The 22,125-nt window shown below is 35.1% G+C and overlaps 1 protein-coding gene across 5 annotated transcripts in view; it reads left to right on the forward strand.

Moving 5' to 3' along the window:
- The first annotated feature begins 1,463 nt into the window (after nucleotides 1-1,463).
- The window catches only part of LOC150106430 (armadillo-like helical domain-containing protein 3), a 352,469-nt gene continuing 331,807 nt past the window's right edge, over nucleotides 1,464-22,125 (forward strand). Inside the window, exons 1-2 of one of the 5 annotated variants that reach the window (XM_090392440.1) lie at nucleotides 1,464-1,911; nucleotides 10,231-10,374. In XM_090392440.1, coding sequence (XP_090248566.1) covers nucleotides 10,297-10,374 — 78 coding nt within the window. In that variant the 5' untranslated portion in view covers nucleotides 1,464-1,911; nucleotides 10,231-10,296. Of the gene's footprint in view, nucleotides 1,912-2,241; nucleotides 2,387-10,230; nucleotides 10,375-22,125 lie in introns of those variants that run through there. The other 4 variants (XM_090392443.1, XM_090392441.1, XM_090392439.1 and 1 more) reach the window with 4 other exon arrangements.

Here is a 22,125-nt window from a genome sequence, read left to right on the forward strand (position 1 = left end):
TTTCTAGGCTGGCTCCCACTGATGAGACCTCAATAAAGTTGAAACCGGTCTGGGTAGTGGCCCCTTGCCCTTAATACAAAGCATTATACATCTCCTCCAAGAGATGTGCTTTGGGTATAATAAATGTTAAAGATACCAAGCTATTTTAAACCTTGTGTGTGTATATATATATGTATATATATAAATCTCCTCCTGAGATTTTCATTTAATAAGGTTAAAACACCTTATGGTAACTTGTTCTGGTAAAATACTTATAAGCTCTGTATTACTATATAAAAAAAAAATCAGCTAACGCCTTTTTATTCCCGTATACGGGGAGTAGGCGAGGCCATTTAACCCTATCTAACTTTTGGAGACTGAGTGGGCAGTTCAATCTCCACTGGTACCAATCAGAGATAGATGGCCCAAGGCTATCACTAATTAAGTGGTACTCAGTGAAGAGAGACGGCTCAAATGTGCCGCCATCTCGTGGTCCCTAACCCTAACACAATATATTTAATGTCTGAAATAATGTGGGTTCTACGGTCGATTTTCTTGAGTTTACAGGACGAAAAACCCGAGTTTCCGGGAGGAAAAACCTGCTTGCCCGTGCCAGAGATCGACTAAGTCGGGAACCGGTCGAACAAAGGCTTAGAAAAATTTCCTCTAGTCGCCGACTAGACTCGAAACCAAGTCTTCCTTCGTGCGGCCAAGCGCCGTGGTTGGCAAACGCCACATCCACTGAGCTACACAGGCTCTCTCTGTATTACTAAAATCTTGATATTTCTAGCCTGTTCTCCACTAATGAGACCTCAATAAAGGTTGAAACCGGTCTGGGTAGTGGCCTCTTGCCCTTTATACAAAGCATCATACATCTCCTCCAGGAGATGTGCTCTGCATTATGGGTAAATATTAAGATTAGTGATCAGAGCTTTTTCTACTTTTACCATGAGTTAACTCGGTCTTGCACTACCTGCAGGGTCAGCTAGACTTGCATTACATGCAGGCGCAAACTTGACTTATTTGTCTGTGGAAACCGGTGCAAGTTTTTCTACGCCAGCCTATTTCCGGACTATGATAGGAGTCTTAATGTTTAGTGCCACGAAATTGCGGCGCTTGTCTGCTGCATTCTCTTCACGAGAACCTTCATTTCATTGATAGCTGGGACTAACTATCACTAAAGGTTTGAAAAATGGAGCCTAACTACCTTTCTGTCTTCAAAAAGTTTTTAAGGCTAAACGAGGGCGCCGTATACTCTCTATAGAAATAAAAGTCGCTAGCTATAATTTTATAGCTAGCCTCATGCACTATAAGTTATTTATTTTTAATGTACTCGGAATAAACCGTGAATTGCATCTGCAGTCCGTTATTTCCGATCCTTAAATTTCGGCATTGAAAAATTCTACTTTGTTAACAATCTCCAATTTTACAAAGTTGCTTACGAAATGTATAACCAATATGTAGTCTGATTGTACCTGTATGAAATAATCAACATGTTAAATTTATTACTTGGTGAATTATGTCTTTCTTCAATGGTGTAGTTAATGCTTAATTTACTGACGAGCGGCTGTTTTTGACACCTGTAGTAGAAGCGGATGTAAAATCAATGTTCCACATGTTACGTTACTGCTACATGAGTTTGTGTTATGTTATCTATGTTCAGATTGTCATATATCGCATTTTATTAACATCTTGCCCGATTACATTCATCATGTAGCATTAATGAGTTGCTGGAACATCAGGCTACTGAATGTTGTTCCTAATTTCATATGATTCAAGATTATTCACATACCTTAGGTGTTTTTCACATCTGCAGCTAAGTAAAGTATCAGTCCTTGTCCCTTCCTGTTCTCAAGTTATACATTTTAAATCTGGATGTTATAAGCTGTCCTACAAAAGATTACGTGTAACCGAGCATTGAATAGGCACGTGGTGTGTTGTCATATTTACTTTATAATATTATTATTATTCCTGATACCTCCAAGGAGTCCAAGACTCATCATTAATATAAATTTTTAAATTAAAAAATGTCCTTTAGCCTGAAATGTCTGTAAATTTAATTTCTGTATTCGAAGACGCACTTTTACAGTGAAAGTAATTATTATGATACATTTACACACACACACACATATATATTTTTTTTTCTCCATTTTATATAGAAAAATCTGACGAGTTTATTCAAAGGAAGCGTACGAAAAACTTTCGATTTTTCTACTTTTCATGTAGGGCTAGTCACGGAGAACTTTGTCTTAAAACGTAAAGTAGAAGCTTAACGTTTCTGAATAAACAATGGGAAAAATCCTTCAGAGAAAGGCAGAAGAACAAAATATGTTCTTTTGAAAGAACAAAACATTTATTTTGTATTTGCATTCTTATTGCATTTGGCACAGATAGAAAAGAGTTGAAGGTTAATCATTTTATTGTTTTGGTCAGATTAAGAAGTGTGCATTTAGAGGCAATTTCAGGTTACCTGCTTACTTTATTTTATCCTGATTTTAGCACAGAATAAACAGTGAAACCTTAAAAACAAAAAACAAAAAAAAAAAATCATTTTCTTGTTATTTGTACAGCTGAGATTAAAATTTTAAGTCATTTAACTGTAATAATTGCTCAACCATATTAGCTTGAATGTATAGTATTGTAAGGGTTGAGACCATTGAGTCATTGTTTCCTTTTTGTTTGTTATTTTTTTTTTAAATTTTTTTATTTATTTATTTTTAAATTTTAGATGATGTTTTTTTTTTCCCCTTTGGCAAACAACATTTCTTCAAGCAGTATAACATAGTTGTATACAATTTTCATAACAGTTTTCATAGGCATTCATTGCAGTAAAGGTAACTATTACTGTGGAAATGTGAACATAAATTTTCATTTTTTCTTAATTATTATTTTTAAAATTTCAGTTTTATTCATTTGAGATAAATAAGACAAACAATAAGTGTCTGAGATATTTTGTTAAACCCTTTTATTCTTTAAGAACAGCATTTGTTTCCTCTGTATCACATACATTTCAGATCTGTTAGCAAGACATTATAATGGACTTATAATGGACCCTGTTGTCCATTTGGCAACTCCACACTTTTTTCTCTTCCTGCTAATTATGTAAAATAACACATTATCCATTCCTAGTGTTATTACTTTAATGAAGAGGATAAAGAGAAAATGTATTAGCTTCTATATTGCTTATTAAGTCATAGTGGTTCTGTCATTATTAGTAGTTCTAATGAAACTGCATTACCATTTATTTTAAGAGTTGCAATTTTAATGAGGTGAAGGCCTACTATGACTTTTGAGGCATTTGGTGTATAACATTTATATGTGTGCTGTGCATATTAAAATAAAACAGAAAAAAAAATGTAAAGAAAAGAAAATTTGCTTCAAGCAGTATAGCAGAGTGGAACAGCAATACATTCTCCCCTATTTTCTATTATTTCAGGCAATATTTGTATCCCCCCCCTCCCCGACTTATATTAAGAGTAATTATTATTATTATTTGATACCTCCAGGGAGTCCTAAGACTCATCGAGAGAGGGCACCTACTTTACAACTCTTTCTCTCTTCCACTCAACCTCATCCACAAACTGCCTCATCTATACCAATGCCATCTACTGTCCACCATCACCACTATTGTTTTTATAGATAATCACAAACATCCATGTCCACGGCAGGATTCGAACCTGCAGCCTTTTGACTGGAGAGCGGATATGCTAACCACTTGGCCAGCCAGGCGTGATGATGATCAGCCTGTCTTTTCTACCCACTACAGGATGAAGGCCTCTCCCATTGCAGGAGGGTTGGGTCTGCTTCTTCCATGGTGACCCAGTCCATCTTGGGAGAGTGTATATATAGTTGGATGAAAGACTCATCAAGGGAGGGCACCTACTTTACAACTCTTCCTCTCCACCACTCAACCTCATCCACAAACTGCCTCATCTATACCAATGCCATCTACTGTTCACCATCACCACTATTGTTTTTATAGATAATCACAAACATCCATGTCCACGGCAGGATTCGAACCTGCAGCCTTTTGACTGGAGAGCGGATATGCTAACCACTTGGCCAGCCAGGCGTGATGATGATCAGCCTGTCTTTTCTACCCACTACAGGATGAAGGCCTCTCCCATTGCAGGAGGGTTGGGTCTGCTTCTTCCATGGTGACCCAGTCCATCTTGGGAGAGTGTATATATAGTTGGATGAAAGACTCATCGAGGGAGGGCACCTACTTTACAACTCTTCCTCTCCACCACTCAACCTCATCCACAAACTGCCTCATCTACACCAATGCCATCTACTGTCCACCATCACCACTATTGTTTTCATAGACAATCACAAACATCCATGCCCACGGCAGGATTCGAACCCGCAGCCTTTTGACTGGAGAGCGGATATGCTAACCACTTGAGCAGCCAGGCGTGATGATGATCAGCCTGTCTTTTCTACCCACTACAGGATGAAGGCCTCTCCCATTGCAGGAGGGTTGGGTCTACTTCTTCCATGGTGACCCAGTTCTTCTTGGGAGAGTGTATATATAGTTGGATGAGTGAAGGTGCAAGACATTCACAAACATCCATGCCTAGGCAGATTCAAACCCGCAGCCTCTTGTCTGGAGAGTGGATACGCTAACCACTCTGCTAACCAGGCTGGCTCTCAGTATGCATTTACTATAAATATCACCCTTTTTTGTGAATATCAAAATTATAACTATATATCTGGTATTGCAATTCAACTAACTTCTTTCCCTCCTCAACATTTGCTCTTTGCATTTCAAAAACAGCATTTTTCAAAATTTATCTAAGAAAGAATTAACTGCTAAATATAATCTTTGATTTTACGAATTCCAATGTTAATTTCTTCAATTCATTTATTCATAATGAGATTTTTTGGTAGCATTAAAATTGTATTATAAAGTTACAACAAATTATAATATGTATGTTGATAGTCTTTCATAAACTGTTATATTCATAGCTGGTATATAATTTTCATGTTTCATTCTTGCCCTGGCTAAGGTATTGCAGTATGTTTGAGGCTATTTTATTTAACTGTGGTTTCAAATTCTGCTAAATTGTACAGGTGTTGATGACAGTGGCAGATTACCCAATAGGCGCACTAGTCATGCACCTAGGGCCTCATTGACTCGAGGGGCCTGAAAAATTACATGGCAGAAAGATAATATGCCTCTAAAGAAACATAGAGACAATCTTAAAAATTTTTTTGACTTTATCAATAAGCAGTGCTAGTGACGAATGTTCTTTTTTGTCTTAAAAAGAATAAAACATTATTTAAGAAATAGTTTAAGGCTGACTCATTTAAATGATTTATCTATAATGTTTATAGAAAATTATATAGTTAATATGTTCAATTATGATAACATTATCGATCAATTTGTAGATTTAAAAGCACGAAAGGTAACATTGTAAGTTGTAATACTAACTAGACAAATTAAATAAATAATTATAAATAAAGAAAAAACTGATTATTATTTAAGAATTTTATTGTCTTTTTAATATAAAAAAACACTTATTTTACATATAGGGCCTTATAACAAAATTGTGCCTAGGGCCTCAAAGGAACATAGTCTGCTATTGGTTGATGAACATGTTAGGTTCATCAACCAGTAGTGCTGATGAAAATCATACAAGTTCATCAACTCGGATGATTTTCATTCACCAAGGTCTTACACATTAACATCTTGAAAAAGTGTTATGTTTTGTTTCTAGAGCAGCATTTACCTAATAAGATACTTATTTGTCATAGGATTAAACAGTCATTTTTAAGAAGGCAATGCTTTTTTTTGGATGTTATGCAATGGTACCAGCACCTTTGTTTACAGTGACACCATGACATACAGTTGTGATATCATTTTATTATTATTATTGTTACATCTTACCTCCAGGGAGTCCAAAGCCTCATCGAGGGAGGGCATCTGTTCTACAATTAATCGTCTCACTACTCCACTAACTTTCATCATCTAACACCAACACCATCTACCACCGACTACCACCACTAGTACTTTCACAGACAATCACCAACATCCATGTCCACAGCGAGAATCGAACCCACAGCCTTTTGGCTGGAGAGCAGATCTGCTAACCACACGGCCAACCAGGCTATATTTGTTTTATTCAACTTTTCCTGCTAACAATAAAGCATACCAGCATCTATTATTTTTCAGAAAATCACGTATGATAGACACACTCTCTCTCTCTCTCTCTGTAAACTTGTTCCCAATAATCATTCTAATATAAGGATTAAAATGTTGAGATTATGACTGTGGTATTTGTTGCTCGAAGTCATCTTTCAGAAACTATTAAAAATACTGTTTCTTTGAAGCAGTATTGTCACTTTATATGAGATTTCCACTGCCAAATAGCATTGTTCATAGCATTGGTATCTTACTAAGGACACAGTCACATATTTGTAGTAACGGAGAAAATTATGCATTGTAGTGAATTAAAAATAACATTATTTTAATTTTTTATTGAGAGGGTGCTTAAGAGTCAAAGCTGTATAACTGAGAGGAGACCTTCACATAGCCTTTAAAGGAATGCGGAGAACCAAATAGGGCTTCTGACCTAATGTCCAATCCTCACCTTCTCGTGGTGCACTGTGTTGGTTATCTGCATGGATACTGAACGAACGAGGATGGGCTGGCAATTTGAGATTTAGCCTACCAAATTGTATTGTTATTGGCTTAAACCAAAATACAAAATGATGGTACAACATGACAAAATTTCATGCTGGCTGGAGCGTCGCCTGGTTATACAAGGCCCCCGTTGTTTTTGCCAAGGAACCAGGGCGAACAGCGAAAAGTCAGCTACTGGAAAAAATCTGAAAACACACCCCAACTCGATATCACCAGAGTTAAAGATTGGTACTATCAACATACGAAGCCTGAAACTCAAAGAAATAGAGCTAGCTGAGGAATTAGATAAGTACCAGATCGACATAATAGGGGTGACTGAAACAAAAAAGACAAAAACTGGTGAGATCTTTTTGAGAAATAAATGCAAAATGTTATATTCAGGCAATGACAATCAAGGAAAAAGAAGATGTAGCCATAGTAGTCAGCACAAAATATGAGGCTAATCTTCTTGAATGGCAGGCAGTGTCAAGTAGAGTGATGTGGGCAAATATCAGAATGGGGAATTGGACAGTGAGACTTATTTGTGCCTATGGTCCCACAGAAGGTTCTACTAAGGTAGAAGTGGAGGAATTTTTTGAGGCTTTAGAAAAAGCAACTGACACAATGAAAAAGAAAAAGTTGGTCCTTGTTGGGGATCTAAACAACAAAGTAGGAAATGATTGTCAGACATACAAAAATATTTTGGAAAATTTGGAGAAAAGACCAAAGCTAATAATAATGGCAAATACCTATTGGATTTCTGCTCAGGATATGGACTGGTTATTACTAACACCATGTTCCAACATAAAAATGTGCACAAATTCACATGGAGAGAACAGGCAAGGAATAAGAAAAGTCTCATTGACTATGTCATTGTTGCTAGTGATGTTTTCTCCGTGGTGCAGGACACCAGAGTGTACAGAGGATTTGAAATTAGAAGTGATCATTATTTAGTCTTGATCAAGATAAAATTGAATTTCGTATTGAAAAGAATAACATGTAAGAAAGTTTTAAAGTGAATAAAATTTGAGCAGCTCTCAGATGAACTGTAGACTAAAATACACAAAGATTGTTGAAGAAAAAAAATGAAGGAGTTTGAGAACAGCAACCAAACCTTGAAGATTCAGTGGCAAGCCTTGAAGAAAACACTGATTGATTCAGGCGGAAAGGCATGTGGTGAATTTCGTATTGAAAAGAATAACATGTAAGAAAGTTTTAAAGTGAATAAAATTTGAGCAGCTCTCAGATGTGAACTGTAGACTAAAATACACAAAGATTATTGAAGAAAAAAATGAAGGAGTTCGAGAATAGCAACCAAACCTTGAAGATTCAGTGGCAAGCCTTGAAGAAAACACCTATTGATTCAGCTGGGAAGGTGTACGGTGAGGTTGTCTGCAAGGATAGAAAAATCAGAACTCCATGGTGGACTCAGGAAGTTAAAGAGACAGTGAAGGAAAAGAAGAAAGCATATCAAAAGTTCGTGGCAAATAAGTCAGCTTGTGCTCTTAGAGAATACAGAGACAAATGTAAGAAAGCTAAACGCTGTGTAAAACTTGCTAAAGTTTAAGAGGGAAGTTGGGAGGACTTTGATAAGAACATAGAAAATAAATATCAAGAAGGTAGCAAGATATTCTGATAATGTTGTTGAAGAAGCTTAGAAATGGAGGAAAGAGTGCTGTAAAAGGAGTTAGAGACGATAAAGGTGACATGAAAATGGGAGAAAAAGATATCCTTGAAGTATGGAGTAATTACTTTGAAAAATTGCTAAATGAAACAAGCAGTGATGACAGCACAGTGGTAAAAAACACTCAACAGGCATGCAGTCTGGAATACATATCCATACTTGAAGTAGAAAAAGCCATCAAAGGCTTGAAATGTGGAAAGGCAGCAGGAGTAGATGATATTCGACCAGAAATGCTGAAGTATGGTGGTATAAATGTCTTACAGTGGCTTCACTGCGTAGTTCAAAAAGCCTGGAGAGAGGGACGAATTCCCAATGATTGGAGTAGAGCTCTCATAGTACCATATATAAAAAGGGGAAATGAAACTGAATGTGAAAATTACAGGGGTATTTCCCTACTAAGTGTTCCTGGCAAGATTTATGCAAGTATACTTGAGAAACAGTTGAGAAGAATTGTGGAAGGGAAGTTTGGTGAAGAACAAGCTGGATTTAGGCCAAATATTGGTTGTCAGGATTAGATTTTCACTTTAAGATAAATAGTTGAGAAATCATGGGAATATAAAAAGATCTGAATTCAAGCTTTGCAGATCGAAAAGGCATATGCAAGGTACAAAGAGAAAATCTATTCAAAAATGCTGCAGTTGTATGGTGTCAATGGGGGCATTATATCAAGCAATACTTAGTCTTCGTTTGAGTTGTAAGTCAGCAGTTAGAATTGAAGGAAGTACAGGAAGATGGTTTAATGTTAAATCTGGTGTCAGACAAGGATGTACATTATCCTCTCTGTTATTCATTATCTATATGGTGTTATGAAGGAAAGTGGTATTAAACATGATATCAAAATTGCTGATGTTAATGTCAGCTCTTTGCTTTATGCTGACGATGTTATACTTCTAAATAAATCCCTACAAGTCTGCAAGATTCCCTGACTAAATTGAATAACTGTTGTAATATATGTGATATGAAGGTCAGCAATAAAAAGACAATGACAATGAAAATAGGCAGAATCTTTGGAAATGTCAATGTGAACGGAGAATTCTGTGGAACAAGTAAAACATTTCAGCTACTTAGGCACGATTTTTGGTGAAGATGGTAAATTAAATATGGAAATAGACAACAGAATCAACAAAACTGGTATGGTAGGAAATCAGTTGAATAAATTCATATGGAATAAGAGAGAAATTAGTCAGAACACTAAATTAGCTGTATACAGAACAGTGTTCAAACCAATTTTAACTTATGGATCTTAGAGCATGTTCAGAAGTAAAACACTTGACCAAAGACTAGAGACCGCAGATATGAGAGTCCTGAGAAAGATTAGAGGTGTGAACAGATGGCATCAATGGCAATATCATATTAAAAACGAGGATATTAAGAAAGAACTTGGCATTGTCAGCAACCAGGAATGTGTTAACAGAGCTAATCTTAGGTGGTATGGTCACTTAAATAGAATGGACGAGGAAAGGTTTTCTCTGCTAGGTTGGCAGGAAAACGACCTAGAGACAAACCAAGATATAGGTGGGTTGATACTGTACAAAGTGCCTTAGACGATAGAAATATAGGATCTGATAATGTTGGAGTCTTGACAACTAACAGACTGAATTTGAGGAAAATTGTAGATAGGAAGTTAGTAACGATGTAAATTTTTCATGTAGTACTATCCTGTACACCTCTTGAAGGTACATGGCAGGATAATTATGTAATTTTTTTAGTATTTTTAAATGTAAGTATTCAGATTTAATTTAAGTTTCAGATTCAAATTTGATTTTATCCAGTATTTGTGTTTCTAATAGATCTAATCTAATCCTGTGGCCTCCTCTTTAAGAGGGTTGCAGCTGATGATGATCAGTCCTGATGAATATGCTAATAGATGTGAAAATTGTATTACCGTATATATATTAGAAAACTTTGACCATTGAAATATGTATATATTTTTGTTTTTCAGATAACTTCATTCGAAACTAATCAACAGGTGAATGAATAAACATGATTGTATAAGACTTTATCTGCAATGAACATGGTAAAACAAAGTAGCTCAAAGAAGCCACTAAAAGAAAAAGTTGTTCAGATTTATGAAGCATTCTTTCGAGTGAGTTGATTTTTTTTTTTTTTTTTTTTAAATATGAAGTGTTATCTATTCAGTTTACTTTGAACATTGAAACTGATGTGTATAGTATGTTGATGGAAGTATTTTTCACTTGGTTAGACTATAAATTATTATTTAGTTTAATGCTTTATTGAAGTGTAAGCAAACAAAGTTTGCACCTGAAATATCTTCAGGACTTGGGCAATTTGTGGCAAAGGTGGACAAAATTCACATCACTTGCCTTAGTATCCCATAATGTAAAGCACATCTCCTCGCAGACATGTATAATGCTAAGCATTATGGGAAGGGTCACTATCCAGACCAGTTTCGACCTTTGTTGAGGTCTCTTCAGTGGGAGCCAGACCCAGAGGTGATACCAAGGTTGAAGCAATGCAGAAGTCATATTCCCTATATGCGTTGCTAACGAGTTTCCAACTTTGCCACGAGTTGCCCCAGTGCTGAAGATACTTCAGGCGCAAACTTTATTTGCTTACACTTGGATAAAGGATTAAACTAAATGTATAATTTGTAGTCTAACCAAGTGAAAAAAATTTCCAACATCGTTCTCTAATCCAGAGTAATTTATTAATTACTCTGGATTAGAGAACGATGGTAAATATGACTTCTGCATTGCTTCAACCTTGGTATCACTTCTGGGTCTGGCTCCCACTGAAGAGACCTCAATTAAGGTCGAAACTGGTCTGGGTAGTGACCCTTCCCATAATGCACAGCATTATACCTGTCTGCATGGAAATGTGCTTTGCATTATGGGATACTAAGGCAAGTGATGTGAAGTTTATCCACCTTTGCCACAAGTTGCCCCAGTCCTGAAGATACTTCAGGTGCAAACTTTGTTTGCTTACACTTGGATAAAGAATTAAACTAAATATATTGTATAATGTATAGTATGTTAACTATATATTTTTTTTATTGATGTAGATATTTGAATTTTATAATGAATAAACAGATATTTAAATTAAGGGGATATTAAATCCCATATTGTTTTAAAACCGAATAAGAAACTCAAAGATTAGAATCAGAGAGTTTCATGCCGAATATAGTAAACTATAAAGTATCGGCGATCACTAGCATGAGCTAATGCAAGTGACCCTAGTACGTAGTACAATACCGGACAACTCCCAGCAAAGGTGGTGAAGAGTTCTGATCGCTATTCTTCGGTATTTTCTATAATGTAAAAACACATTTCCTAGGAAATGTATGCTGTTATTACATTATGGTGGGAGGTCACTACCCCCAGACCGGTTTCAGCCTTTTTTAAGGCTTCATCAGTGAGTAGCTTGACCAAATTGATACCACAGTGTATAGCAAAAAGAACTTATATACTCTGCTATAAGTTCTTTCCAAGCAGTTAAAGAGTTTCCAAACAGGTGCAACCATGAATAAACAGATAATTTCTTAAGCAAAAAAATTATTTAATTTGAAATTTTTACTCAAAGTAGCAAGGATATTTTCAGTATAACTTGAATTGGAATACAAGTCAAACAAATATAACAGGTATATATGTTCAACATTCAGCAATGCCAATATAATGAGGTTACATAGAAGAGTATGGTCTAATTGCATTGATGTTCTAATGATGTGATATATAAAAAAATCATTCATTGAAATGAGCATTGCTAATGAGCACTATTTTCTACAAGTGGTGAAAAATGTTTCAAAATTTGTTTATACAATCTTTTCATAAGAGAACTGTTCTTAGACAGGACTTCAATCTAAGGAACTGTTACTAGAGGTAACCACATGTTCAGCAAGATCAGGCTGCTTGTTTACTAGCTTGATCAAAGTAGAATAACAGAGGGAAAGTTAATTGAAGCAAGTTCTTGTTGTTTTCCTGCTTATATAAGTTATGTGTTTATTTTATTTTTTAAATATGTTTATCTACATTTCTATCAGTAATAGAAAGTGAGTAGTATCTTTTGACTGTTGACCATTAAATCCAAACCCATCACCATTAGCACACTTAATCTCTCAAATAGTTTATTTTAGCTAGTTATTATTTCATTCTTCACTCGAATGGGACTGAGCAAACTCATGATTGTCATTACTTTTAACACTCCAGTAAAGTTAGTACACATCTGCAACTACAAATATTCACATGAAGAGAAAATACAAGAAATGTCTTATTGACTATGCTACTGTGGTTGGTGATATGTTCACACGTGCTCTGGACTTGAATATGGAGGGTATTTAAAATAGGAAGTGATTACAATTTAGTTTTAAGCAGAATAAAAGTGAATATCATGCTGAAAAGAAAAAAAAAACTTTAAAAATTAAAAATTTTTAAAGATTTAAAAAAAAATCAAGCAGTTTTCAGAGGTCAACAATAGAATGAATCCAGTATACAAAGATTATTATTGGAGAAAACATAAAAGAGTTTGAAGACAAGAACCAAACCTTAGTGACTTGGCAAAATTGGAAGAAAACATTGTTTCAGCCAGGGAAGCATGTGACAAAGTTATTTGTAATGTCAGAAAAGTCTAAACTTTATTGTGGACCAAAGAAGTGAGTCTATCCCAGAAAAAAAGCATATTGAAAGTTCCTAGCTAGTAAGTAAGCACTCAGAGAATATAGAGAAAAATGTAGAAAGCAAGGCATTGTGTAAAAGCAGCATTCATGGGAACATTTGGTTGAAAGGAGAAGGTATCAGAAATATGGCAAAATGTTTTGAAGTTCTGGTGAAAAGCTGAGAAATGGAGGATGGAGATGTGAAAAGAATCATAGATTATAAAGGCGACAAAATGTGAACATAATGATATTATAGATGTCTGGTGTAATTACTTTGTAAGATTGTTAAGTGAAATCAGAGAGGCAGAATAGAATGGTCTTGAACAAATATTGATAAGGAATTTAGTCAGGAGTGTCAATACTTGAGCTTAGAAAAAGCCATTAAGAACCTGAGATGTGGAAAGGCAGCTGGAGTAGAAAGTATGACAAATTAAATATGTAAATAGACAACAAAATTTGCATCATCATCATCAAATTCCTGCCATGTATCCTCAAGGGATGTACAGGATATGATAGTACTACATGAAAAAAATTACATCATTACTAACTTCCTATCTACAATTTTCCTCCAAATCAGTCGGTTACTTGTCAAGACTCCAACATTATCAGATCTTATATTTCTATCGTCTAAGGCACTTTGTACCGTATCAATCCACATATATATCTTGGTCTTCCTCTGGGTCGTTTTGCTGCCAACCTGGCAGAGAACACTTGTTTTGCTAATCTTTCTTCGCCCATTCTGTTTAAGTGACCATACCACCATAGATTAGCTCTGCTAACGCATTCCTGGATCTGTTCACGCCTATAATCTTTCTCAGGACTCTCATATCTGCGGTCTCTAGTCTTTGGTCAAGTGTTTTACTTCTGACCCAGCTCTCAGATCCATAAGTTAAAACTGGTTTGAACACTATCTTGTATACAGCTCATTTAGTGTTCTGACTAATTTCTCTTATTCCATATAAATTTATTCAATTGACTTCTTACCATACCAGCTTTGCTGATTCTGTTGTCTATTTCTATATTTAATTTACCATCTTCAATAAAAATCGTGCTAAGTAGCTGAAGTGTTTCACTTGTTCCACAGGTTCTCCATTCACAACATAGTTGACATTTTCAATGATTCTGCCTATTTTCATTGTCTTTGTCTTTTTATTGCTGACTTTCATACCATATCTATTACAACAAAATTAGCAAAACTAGTGTAATTTAGAAGTCACTTGAATAAATTTGTATGGAATAAGAGAGAAATTAGTAAAAACATGCTTAACTAGCTGTTTACAAGACTGTGTTGATGATTTTATCTTATGAATTTTGGGGGCTGGGAGAGAAATGAAACAGTGAGTAATGACCAGAGAACACAATATGAGAGTTCTGAGAAAATGTAAGTAAACGAACAGGTGGCATCATTGGCCATAAAAAATGAAGATATTAGGAAATAAGCTGACATGTTTAGCATTTAAGAATATGTGAGCAAAGCCAATCTTGGGTGGTATGGTCATTGGGAGAATGGAAGAGGAAAGGTTAGCAAAACAGATCAGTAGATCAAAATCCAGACTGATTGATGCAGGTACTGTCCATCCACAGATGTGAGAGCCATGGATGGCACGGTGCCAAGAAGAGTCAATTCATGTTGAAGAGGAGAAAGGAATAAAGCAATGTACAAATTTGTCACCAACACACAAAATCATGTGCTTTATATGCAAAATTTTCCATCTGTAGTACAAGCAAAATAGTTACTACTTTAAAAACTAGAATTTTCATAAAAGAAAAGCTAATATTCCAAAGTATAATAATAAACACTCATCACTGTGATTACTCTATTATTGGAATGGATTCACCTTCTTCTGCTATGCACAAAAGTGTCAAGGGGTCTCGCATCTGTGGTCGGACAGTAGAAGTGCATTGAAAGAATGATATAGAGGATTTGACAATATTGGAGTCCTGACAGATAACAAACTAATTTGGAGGAAAGGAAGTTTGTTGATAGGAAGTTTAGTAATCATGTAAACTTATGAAAAGAAATAAAAGTGCAGGAAAACTTATATAAAAAAACTATATTAATGTAGAATTTTTGCCTAAGTATCATAGGCATCATCAGTACAAGATCACAGTATGGCAATTAAACAATAAGAGACGATTCTAAAAAGCACCACCGGAGTAGCTAATGTAAGATAACTAAAAAAAAGTCAATAATTTCCTGACTTATTTAAAAAAAATTATATATATATATATATAGACAAAATAAAGTTATGAAAGATTAGCATTACTGACTTTTGTTAGCTACTCAGGTGGCACTTTTTAGAATTGTCTGCTGTTGTTTAATTGCCATTCTGTGATCTTGTAGATTATCTGTCATCATCAAATTTCTGACATGTACCCTCAAGGGATGTACAGGATATGATTGTACTACATGAAAAACTGACATCATTACTAACTTTCTATCTACAATTTTCCTCCAAATCTATCTGTTCCCTGTCAAGACTCCAGCATTATCAGATCTTATATTTCTATCTTATAAGACACTATTTACTGTATCAATCCACCTATATCATGGTCTTTTTCTTGCCAACCTGGCAGAGAACATTTGTTTTGCTAATCTTTCCTCTCCCGTTCTGTTTAAGTGACCATACCACCTGAAATTAGCTCAACTAACACATTCCAGAATGCTAACGATTGCAAGTTCTTTTCTAATATCCTCATTTGTTAATGTGGTACTGCCATTGATGCCATCTGTTCACGTCCCAAGTGTTTTATTTCTAACTCAGATCCATAAGTTAAAATTGGTGTTTGAACACTCTCTTATATACAACTAATTTAATGTTTTGACTAATTTCTCTGTTATTCCATATAAATTTATTCAGTAGACTTCCTACCATACCAGCTTTGTTGATTCTGTTATCTATTTCCTTGTTTATTTTACCACCTTCACTGTAGTTGAAATGTTTTACTTGTTCTGTAGGTTCTTCATTCAAAATGCAGTTGATATTTTCAATGCTTCTGCCTATTTTCATTGTCTTTGTCTTGTTATTACTGACCTTCATACCATGAAAAACTGACATAATTACTAACTTTCTATATACAATTTTTCTCCAAATCTATCTGTTCCCTGTCAAGACTCCAGCATTATCAGATCTTATATTTCTATCTTCTAAGACACTTTTTACTGTATCAATCCAACTATATCTTGGTCTTTTTCCTGCCAACCTGGCAGAGAACACTTGTTTTGCTAATCTTTCCTCTTCCATTCTGTTTAAGTGACCATACCACCTGAAATTAACTCAATTAACACATTCCAGAATGCCTTAGTTTGCAAGTTATTTCCTAATATCCTCATTGTTAATGTGAGATTGCCAATGATGCCATAATTGATATACAAAAATACAAGTAATCAACTAACAACAAAAATTCGTAGGGCAAAAAGACGTTACTACTTCCAAAAATTCATGGAATATAACGACAACATTACGCAAACATGGGCTACACTCAATGAAATAGTAACTCGAAAAAAGAAAACTTCAGCACAAGATTTTATTGCAAAAAGCTTTGGTCAGGACACAAACCAAGAGGAACTGGCAGACTCATTCAACCATGCTTTCACAAACAACATCACACAACTCAAAAAAGACAAACTACCAACGATCAACAAAAAACTACTGACACAAAGTCAACAACAAACGATGTATTTTCCACCCGTAACAAAACAGGAACTGAAACAAGCAATCCTACAACTAAAACCAAAGACCATTCCAGGAATAGACAAAATAAGACTCGCAGACCTTATAACACATTTTGAACAAATAAATCCAATACTTTTGAAACTCGTGAACATAATATTCGACACAGGCATTATTCCACAACAACTAAAAACTGCAGTAATTATGCCAATATACAAACACGGCAAAAGAAACGATACTCAGAACTACAGACCAATAGCTACACTACCAGTCATCTCAAAAATTCTAGAAAAAATAACACACACCAGACTACAGAACTATTTACAGAAGTACAACATCATCTCACAAAACCAATATGGCTTTCAGAAAACAAAAAGCACCATTACTTTATTTAGAAGACATCACCAACACAATAAACAAAGCTCTCGACAAAAACAAGTACGCCGTCCTTGTACTGCTGGACCTAACCAAAGCATTTGATACACTTGAACTTGACATACTACTCACCAAACTATACTCAGTAGGTATAGTTTGGTGAGTAGTATTTCAAGAAGTGCCTCTCAAACAGAACACATGTAACAAAAATAAGTACATGTCACAGTCGGAGTATACAAATAAAACCAGTAATGGCATGTATGGGGATGGTTAGAATAGGAATAGAATACATGGGGAGTAGTTGAGTTTGGTGGAGGGGGGGGGAGGAGCGCTCTCAGTTTGTAAAGATAGCAAAAGTGTAGTGTGAGAAGAAATTAACCAATCAATTAAGAAAAATCATAGTGAATTTTTTTGATATACGGCAAGTAGAATAAAAAGATGACTGTGGGAGGATGATGCTAGTTGATGACACTGGCAGATTTGTAACTTATGCAGAGGATATAGTTGAAGTATTCATTGAGCAGTTTATCAGTGTATTTCATCTTCACGAAGGGGTGACCTCATGAGAAGTTAGAGCCAAGTAAACTTGATGTTAATAAGGCAGTAGGAATTGACAATATATTGCTGCATGTCTTGAAGGAATGCTCTAGAGAATTAATGGCTCCTTTGGCACACCTGTTTAACACATGAATTTTGATTCATGATCTTACAATAGAGCAAGACCCAAAGAAATGTGTTAGATCCTAAATGAAGGAATCTTGGAAAGAAATCATTCATTTGGAATCTAACATATAAAACTTGCTGACAAAGAGAAATATCTGCACATCAGCTGTAATTAAAAGTGAAACTTCTTCACTTTATGTAAAATTTGTATTCTTTATTTCAAGTGCCTTATATTTAAGCTGATGTGATTATATTAAGATTTCATTATAAGTATGTCTAAAAAAGAGAGATAATCTGATTTAAATTTAAGCCTCACTTAAGCTATGTAAAATTTACCGTGAGTCATCTAAAAAGTTGCTAAGTAATAATTCCTGGAAGGCATAAAGCTACACGTGTACAGCGTAACGCTAGCGGCTATAGCTTACTCGGAAAATTACGTTGCCATGTATTCTGTGAATCCAAGTATAACAGCGTCGTAAAAGCAAAGGATGAACCCAAAGGGGTGAAAAGATAAGGGCCGTGTTCAAAAAGGGGACTGAGAAAAGAGTGCGCTCTATAGAAGAATATAAGAGGTTGAGTCCGTATCGGAAGACTCTCTCTCTCTCTCTCTCTCTCTCTCTTGTCATATCGTTTCCCTGTTTTGGTGGTTCGGAAGTTAGCGGGCAGTTTTGCGTAAGGGGGGGTGAAGTCTGTGATAAGATGTCGGACTGCGAGCGTTCTTAAAATGAAGTAGGATTTTATGCAAACCTGAAGGTAAAAATTCCAGTCCTAGCAGAATCAAGTTGTCGCTGAAAAGTCCCATCGAATTGTTCCTGAAACGCAAAAATTTGAGTCCGTTTTTGGCAGAAGGAATGAAGATAGCGTAACCCCTACGTTGACGTATGGACAGCCAACAGATGAGAAGTATCCAGACAGGTGCTGAACGATGCAGAAAAAGCTCGGCAAGGTGCAATTACTCTATTTTGTGTGAAAGTTCATTAGAAGAGAGAAGATTGTTTACGAATGTGAAATTAAGAACTGTATTCTAAAGAATTCTGTGGACAGTCTCTATTTAGAAAGTTAACCTCCTTTGAGAGTAAGAAGAATTTTTTGGAAGAGATCTTTTGTAATTTTGTATGTGATAGGATTAACTTGATGCGATAAGAATAGTAGAATTTAGTATCTCAGTAACATTAGAATGTTTATTAGTTTTCTCTTGCGAGTAATACTACTGAAAGGTATTTAGCTTAACTTCATATCATTTGCTATCTATCCCAATATGCAGTTAATGTGTTTAGCATGCTTTATAAGATTTAATTAATTTAGAAAGTGTTAACCTCTTAATTCGAGTTTTATTTAGTATTGAGCATAATTGAGTGTATGAATTTTGTATTATGTTTTAGATATTCCAATAAACATGTCATATTTTCCTGAACCTGAGTCATGCCTGATTACGATTCCAACTTACCACTTATAAAAATAGAACCTATTTTGGCGGGAAGGATTTAGAGAGTGAATATGATAATAGATTTAGGTCACGACTGCAATAATCTGAATCTATACGGCAGTTTAAATAAGACATTGTGTACGAAAGCTAAGAATCTAGTATTGTCTTCCTTAGTAAGGATCTTTTCTACTATAGGATACTGGCTGGCGCAGCAAAATATAAATTTGCCAGTATCCGAAGAGGAAACAATCCTAGATATAAGAATAAAATTAAAGTAAGAGAAGAAAGAATGAATAACAAAAGGTAAATATATAACAATAGAGCAGCCAGTAGGATTTTGATAGTATAAGGTTTAAAAGAGGTAAGAAAGGATATAGTATAGAAACAACAAATTAAGTATAACATCGATATAGCAACAAACATCGATATAACAAATGTCTATTTAGGCATGGTTATTTTCAGAACTTTTGCATAATTCACTTTGATTGTCTTTGTGATTCATTCTTACCATTGTTTGTTTGTATATGCTTCACATGCAACTGTAAAATAATTGTTGATTGCACCATTATAAAATATTATTCTTTATTTTAATTAATATCTTTCTTAAATTTGATTTATTTCTTTGTCCACCAAAATTTTCCTTTAAGTTCTGCTCATTATAGCATATATAAAAATTATTTTACACAATTTTGTATGTCAATTTCCCATACTTTAGGAATAGCAAGAACGTCATTACAGTTTAGATTTGGTCTGTGAAGTAGGGCTTCAGCACTTTCTTTATATAAACGTTCATGTTTATATAAAGATCTATGTAGAAGTTTGGTCTTTTACCAATGGATCCTATGGTTTAGATTTTCAACTCTGTGTTGTGCGAGGCCAGATTTCTGCGGTTTGATTAGATGAATATAGTTTTGATGTTCCGAAATGCGTTTATGAACAGATCTATCTCTCTGTCCATAGTAAGACAATTTACAGGAGCATGAAACCTTGTACATGCCAGGTAGCATCAGAGGTTGTCTTTAGGTGAAGGTAACAGTATTGGGATTCCATTGTAATCATGTGCCCTAACTGTATGTTATTCCTAGTATTGTTTGAATTAACTGTACTGATGATGTCCTAAGATACTTAGGATGAAATATTTACTTATTAAAACTTATTACTGTGGTTATTACATGTGTTTGTTTAGTCATGAATTCTCCACAGGTTTCATTGTACAATAAAATTTATATTTAAACATAACATATACAATACTTTACCAACAGGTTTTACAACACTTTGCTTTCTTGAGCTGCCTTTTACATTATACTTAACTAAACATCCTATTTAGGCATACATACGTTAACAATTACTTCTCTCTCTCTCTCTCTCTCTATTCCCATAACTTAATAAATGACTAATCACAATTTACCCTCAGTTAGCATACATACGATATCAAGTACAACTACTATAACTTTAACAGATCAGAGCTTACTCACATTTGTGTTTCACATACAGTCCTAATAACTTGGAAGATACTTCCGTATGTTCTGCTACACTTTGCCTTTCTTCCTTGGTGCTGGCTAAAATTTGGACGGCCCTTGGCTGTCTTTCAGCAGCAGTTTTCTGGAACAATATCATCATCATCGTCAAATTCCTGACATGTACCCTCAAGGGGTTTACAGGATATGATAGTACTTCGTGAAAAATTTACCTCATTACTAACTTCCTATTTACAATTTTCCTCCAAATCAGTCTGTTACTTGTCATGACTCCAACATCATTATTAGATCTTATATTTCTATCGTCTAAGGCACTTTATACTGTATCAATCCACCTATATCTTGATCTTCCTCTGGGTCATTTTCCTGCCAACCTGGCAGAGAAAATGTTTTCTCTGCCAGGTATCTTGTTTTCTTGTTTCTTATTTTGCTAATCTTTCCTCGCCCATTCTGTTCAAGTGACCATACCACCTGAGATTATCTCTGCTAACGCATTCCTGGATGCTGACAATTTCAAGTTCTTTCCTAATATCCTCGTTTTTAATATGATATTGCTATTGATGCCATCTGTTCACGCCTCTAATCTTTCTCAGGACTCTCATATCTGCGGTCTCTAGTCTTTGGTCAAGTGTTTTACTTCTGACCCAGCTCTCAGATCCATAAGTTAAAACTGGTTTGAACACTGTCTTGTATACAGCTAATTTAGTGTTCCAACTAATTTCTCTCTTATTCCATATGAATTTATTCAATTGACTTCCTACCATACCAGCTTTGCTGATTCTGTTGTCTATTTCTATATTTAATTTACCATCTTCACTAAAAATTGTGCCTAAGTAGCTAAAATGTTTTACTTGTTCCACAGGTTCCCCATTCAAAACACAGTTGATTGACATTTTCAACGATTCTACCTATTTTCATTGTCTTTGTCTTTTTATTGCTGACCTTCATACCGTATCTATTACAACAATCTTGCAAACTTGTAGCAGATTTATTTAGAAGTATAATATCGTCTGCATAAAGCAAAGAGCTGATATTAACATCTCCAATTCTGATATCATGTTTAATGGGACAATATATAGATTGAATCTCTGTCAGTAAACTTGAACCACTGTTGACGTCTTGAATTCCACATGTACGTAGCATTCAGCGGCTACTGGAAATACATCGGATGGTAACGGCCTCACCCCCCCCCGCACCTGGGGTCACGCCTTAACATGAACAAACTTGAGAGAGAGAGAGAGCGCCCATGTGCGAGAGCCTAGAGCCCTTTTATAGTTCTGTTCATTCTTTGTTCTTTGACTATAACTTACTGGATATTTTGAGTACATGATGACATCACTTGGGCTATCTTCGTTTTTAGCGGCAATTTTCTATATTTGTATGACCTTTCGAACTTTTATTCTTACTGGGTCAAACATAATCCAGGCTAATCTCTTATTTTCCGTTACGTATATACTTATAATATACATAGCTCTACATAACTTATCAGTAGAATTATTACAGTAGTTTAAAAACTTTAGAATTTTTGATTTTTACATTATTTAGAACGTATGTAAAAGCGATTGCGGGAATTTGTATAACAATTTCCCATGAGAGACATTATACAACAATT

Source organism: Typopeltis vanoorti, chromosome 5 (assembly GCF_054136105.1).
Source record: "Typopeltis vanoorti isolate ZY-2024b chromosome 5, IOZ_Tvanoo_1.0, whole genome shotgun sequence".
Lineage (NCBI taxonomy): Eukaryota > Metazoa > Arthropoda > Arachnida > Uropygi > Thelyphonidae > Typopeltis > Typopeltis vanoorti.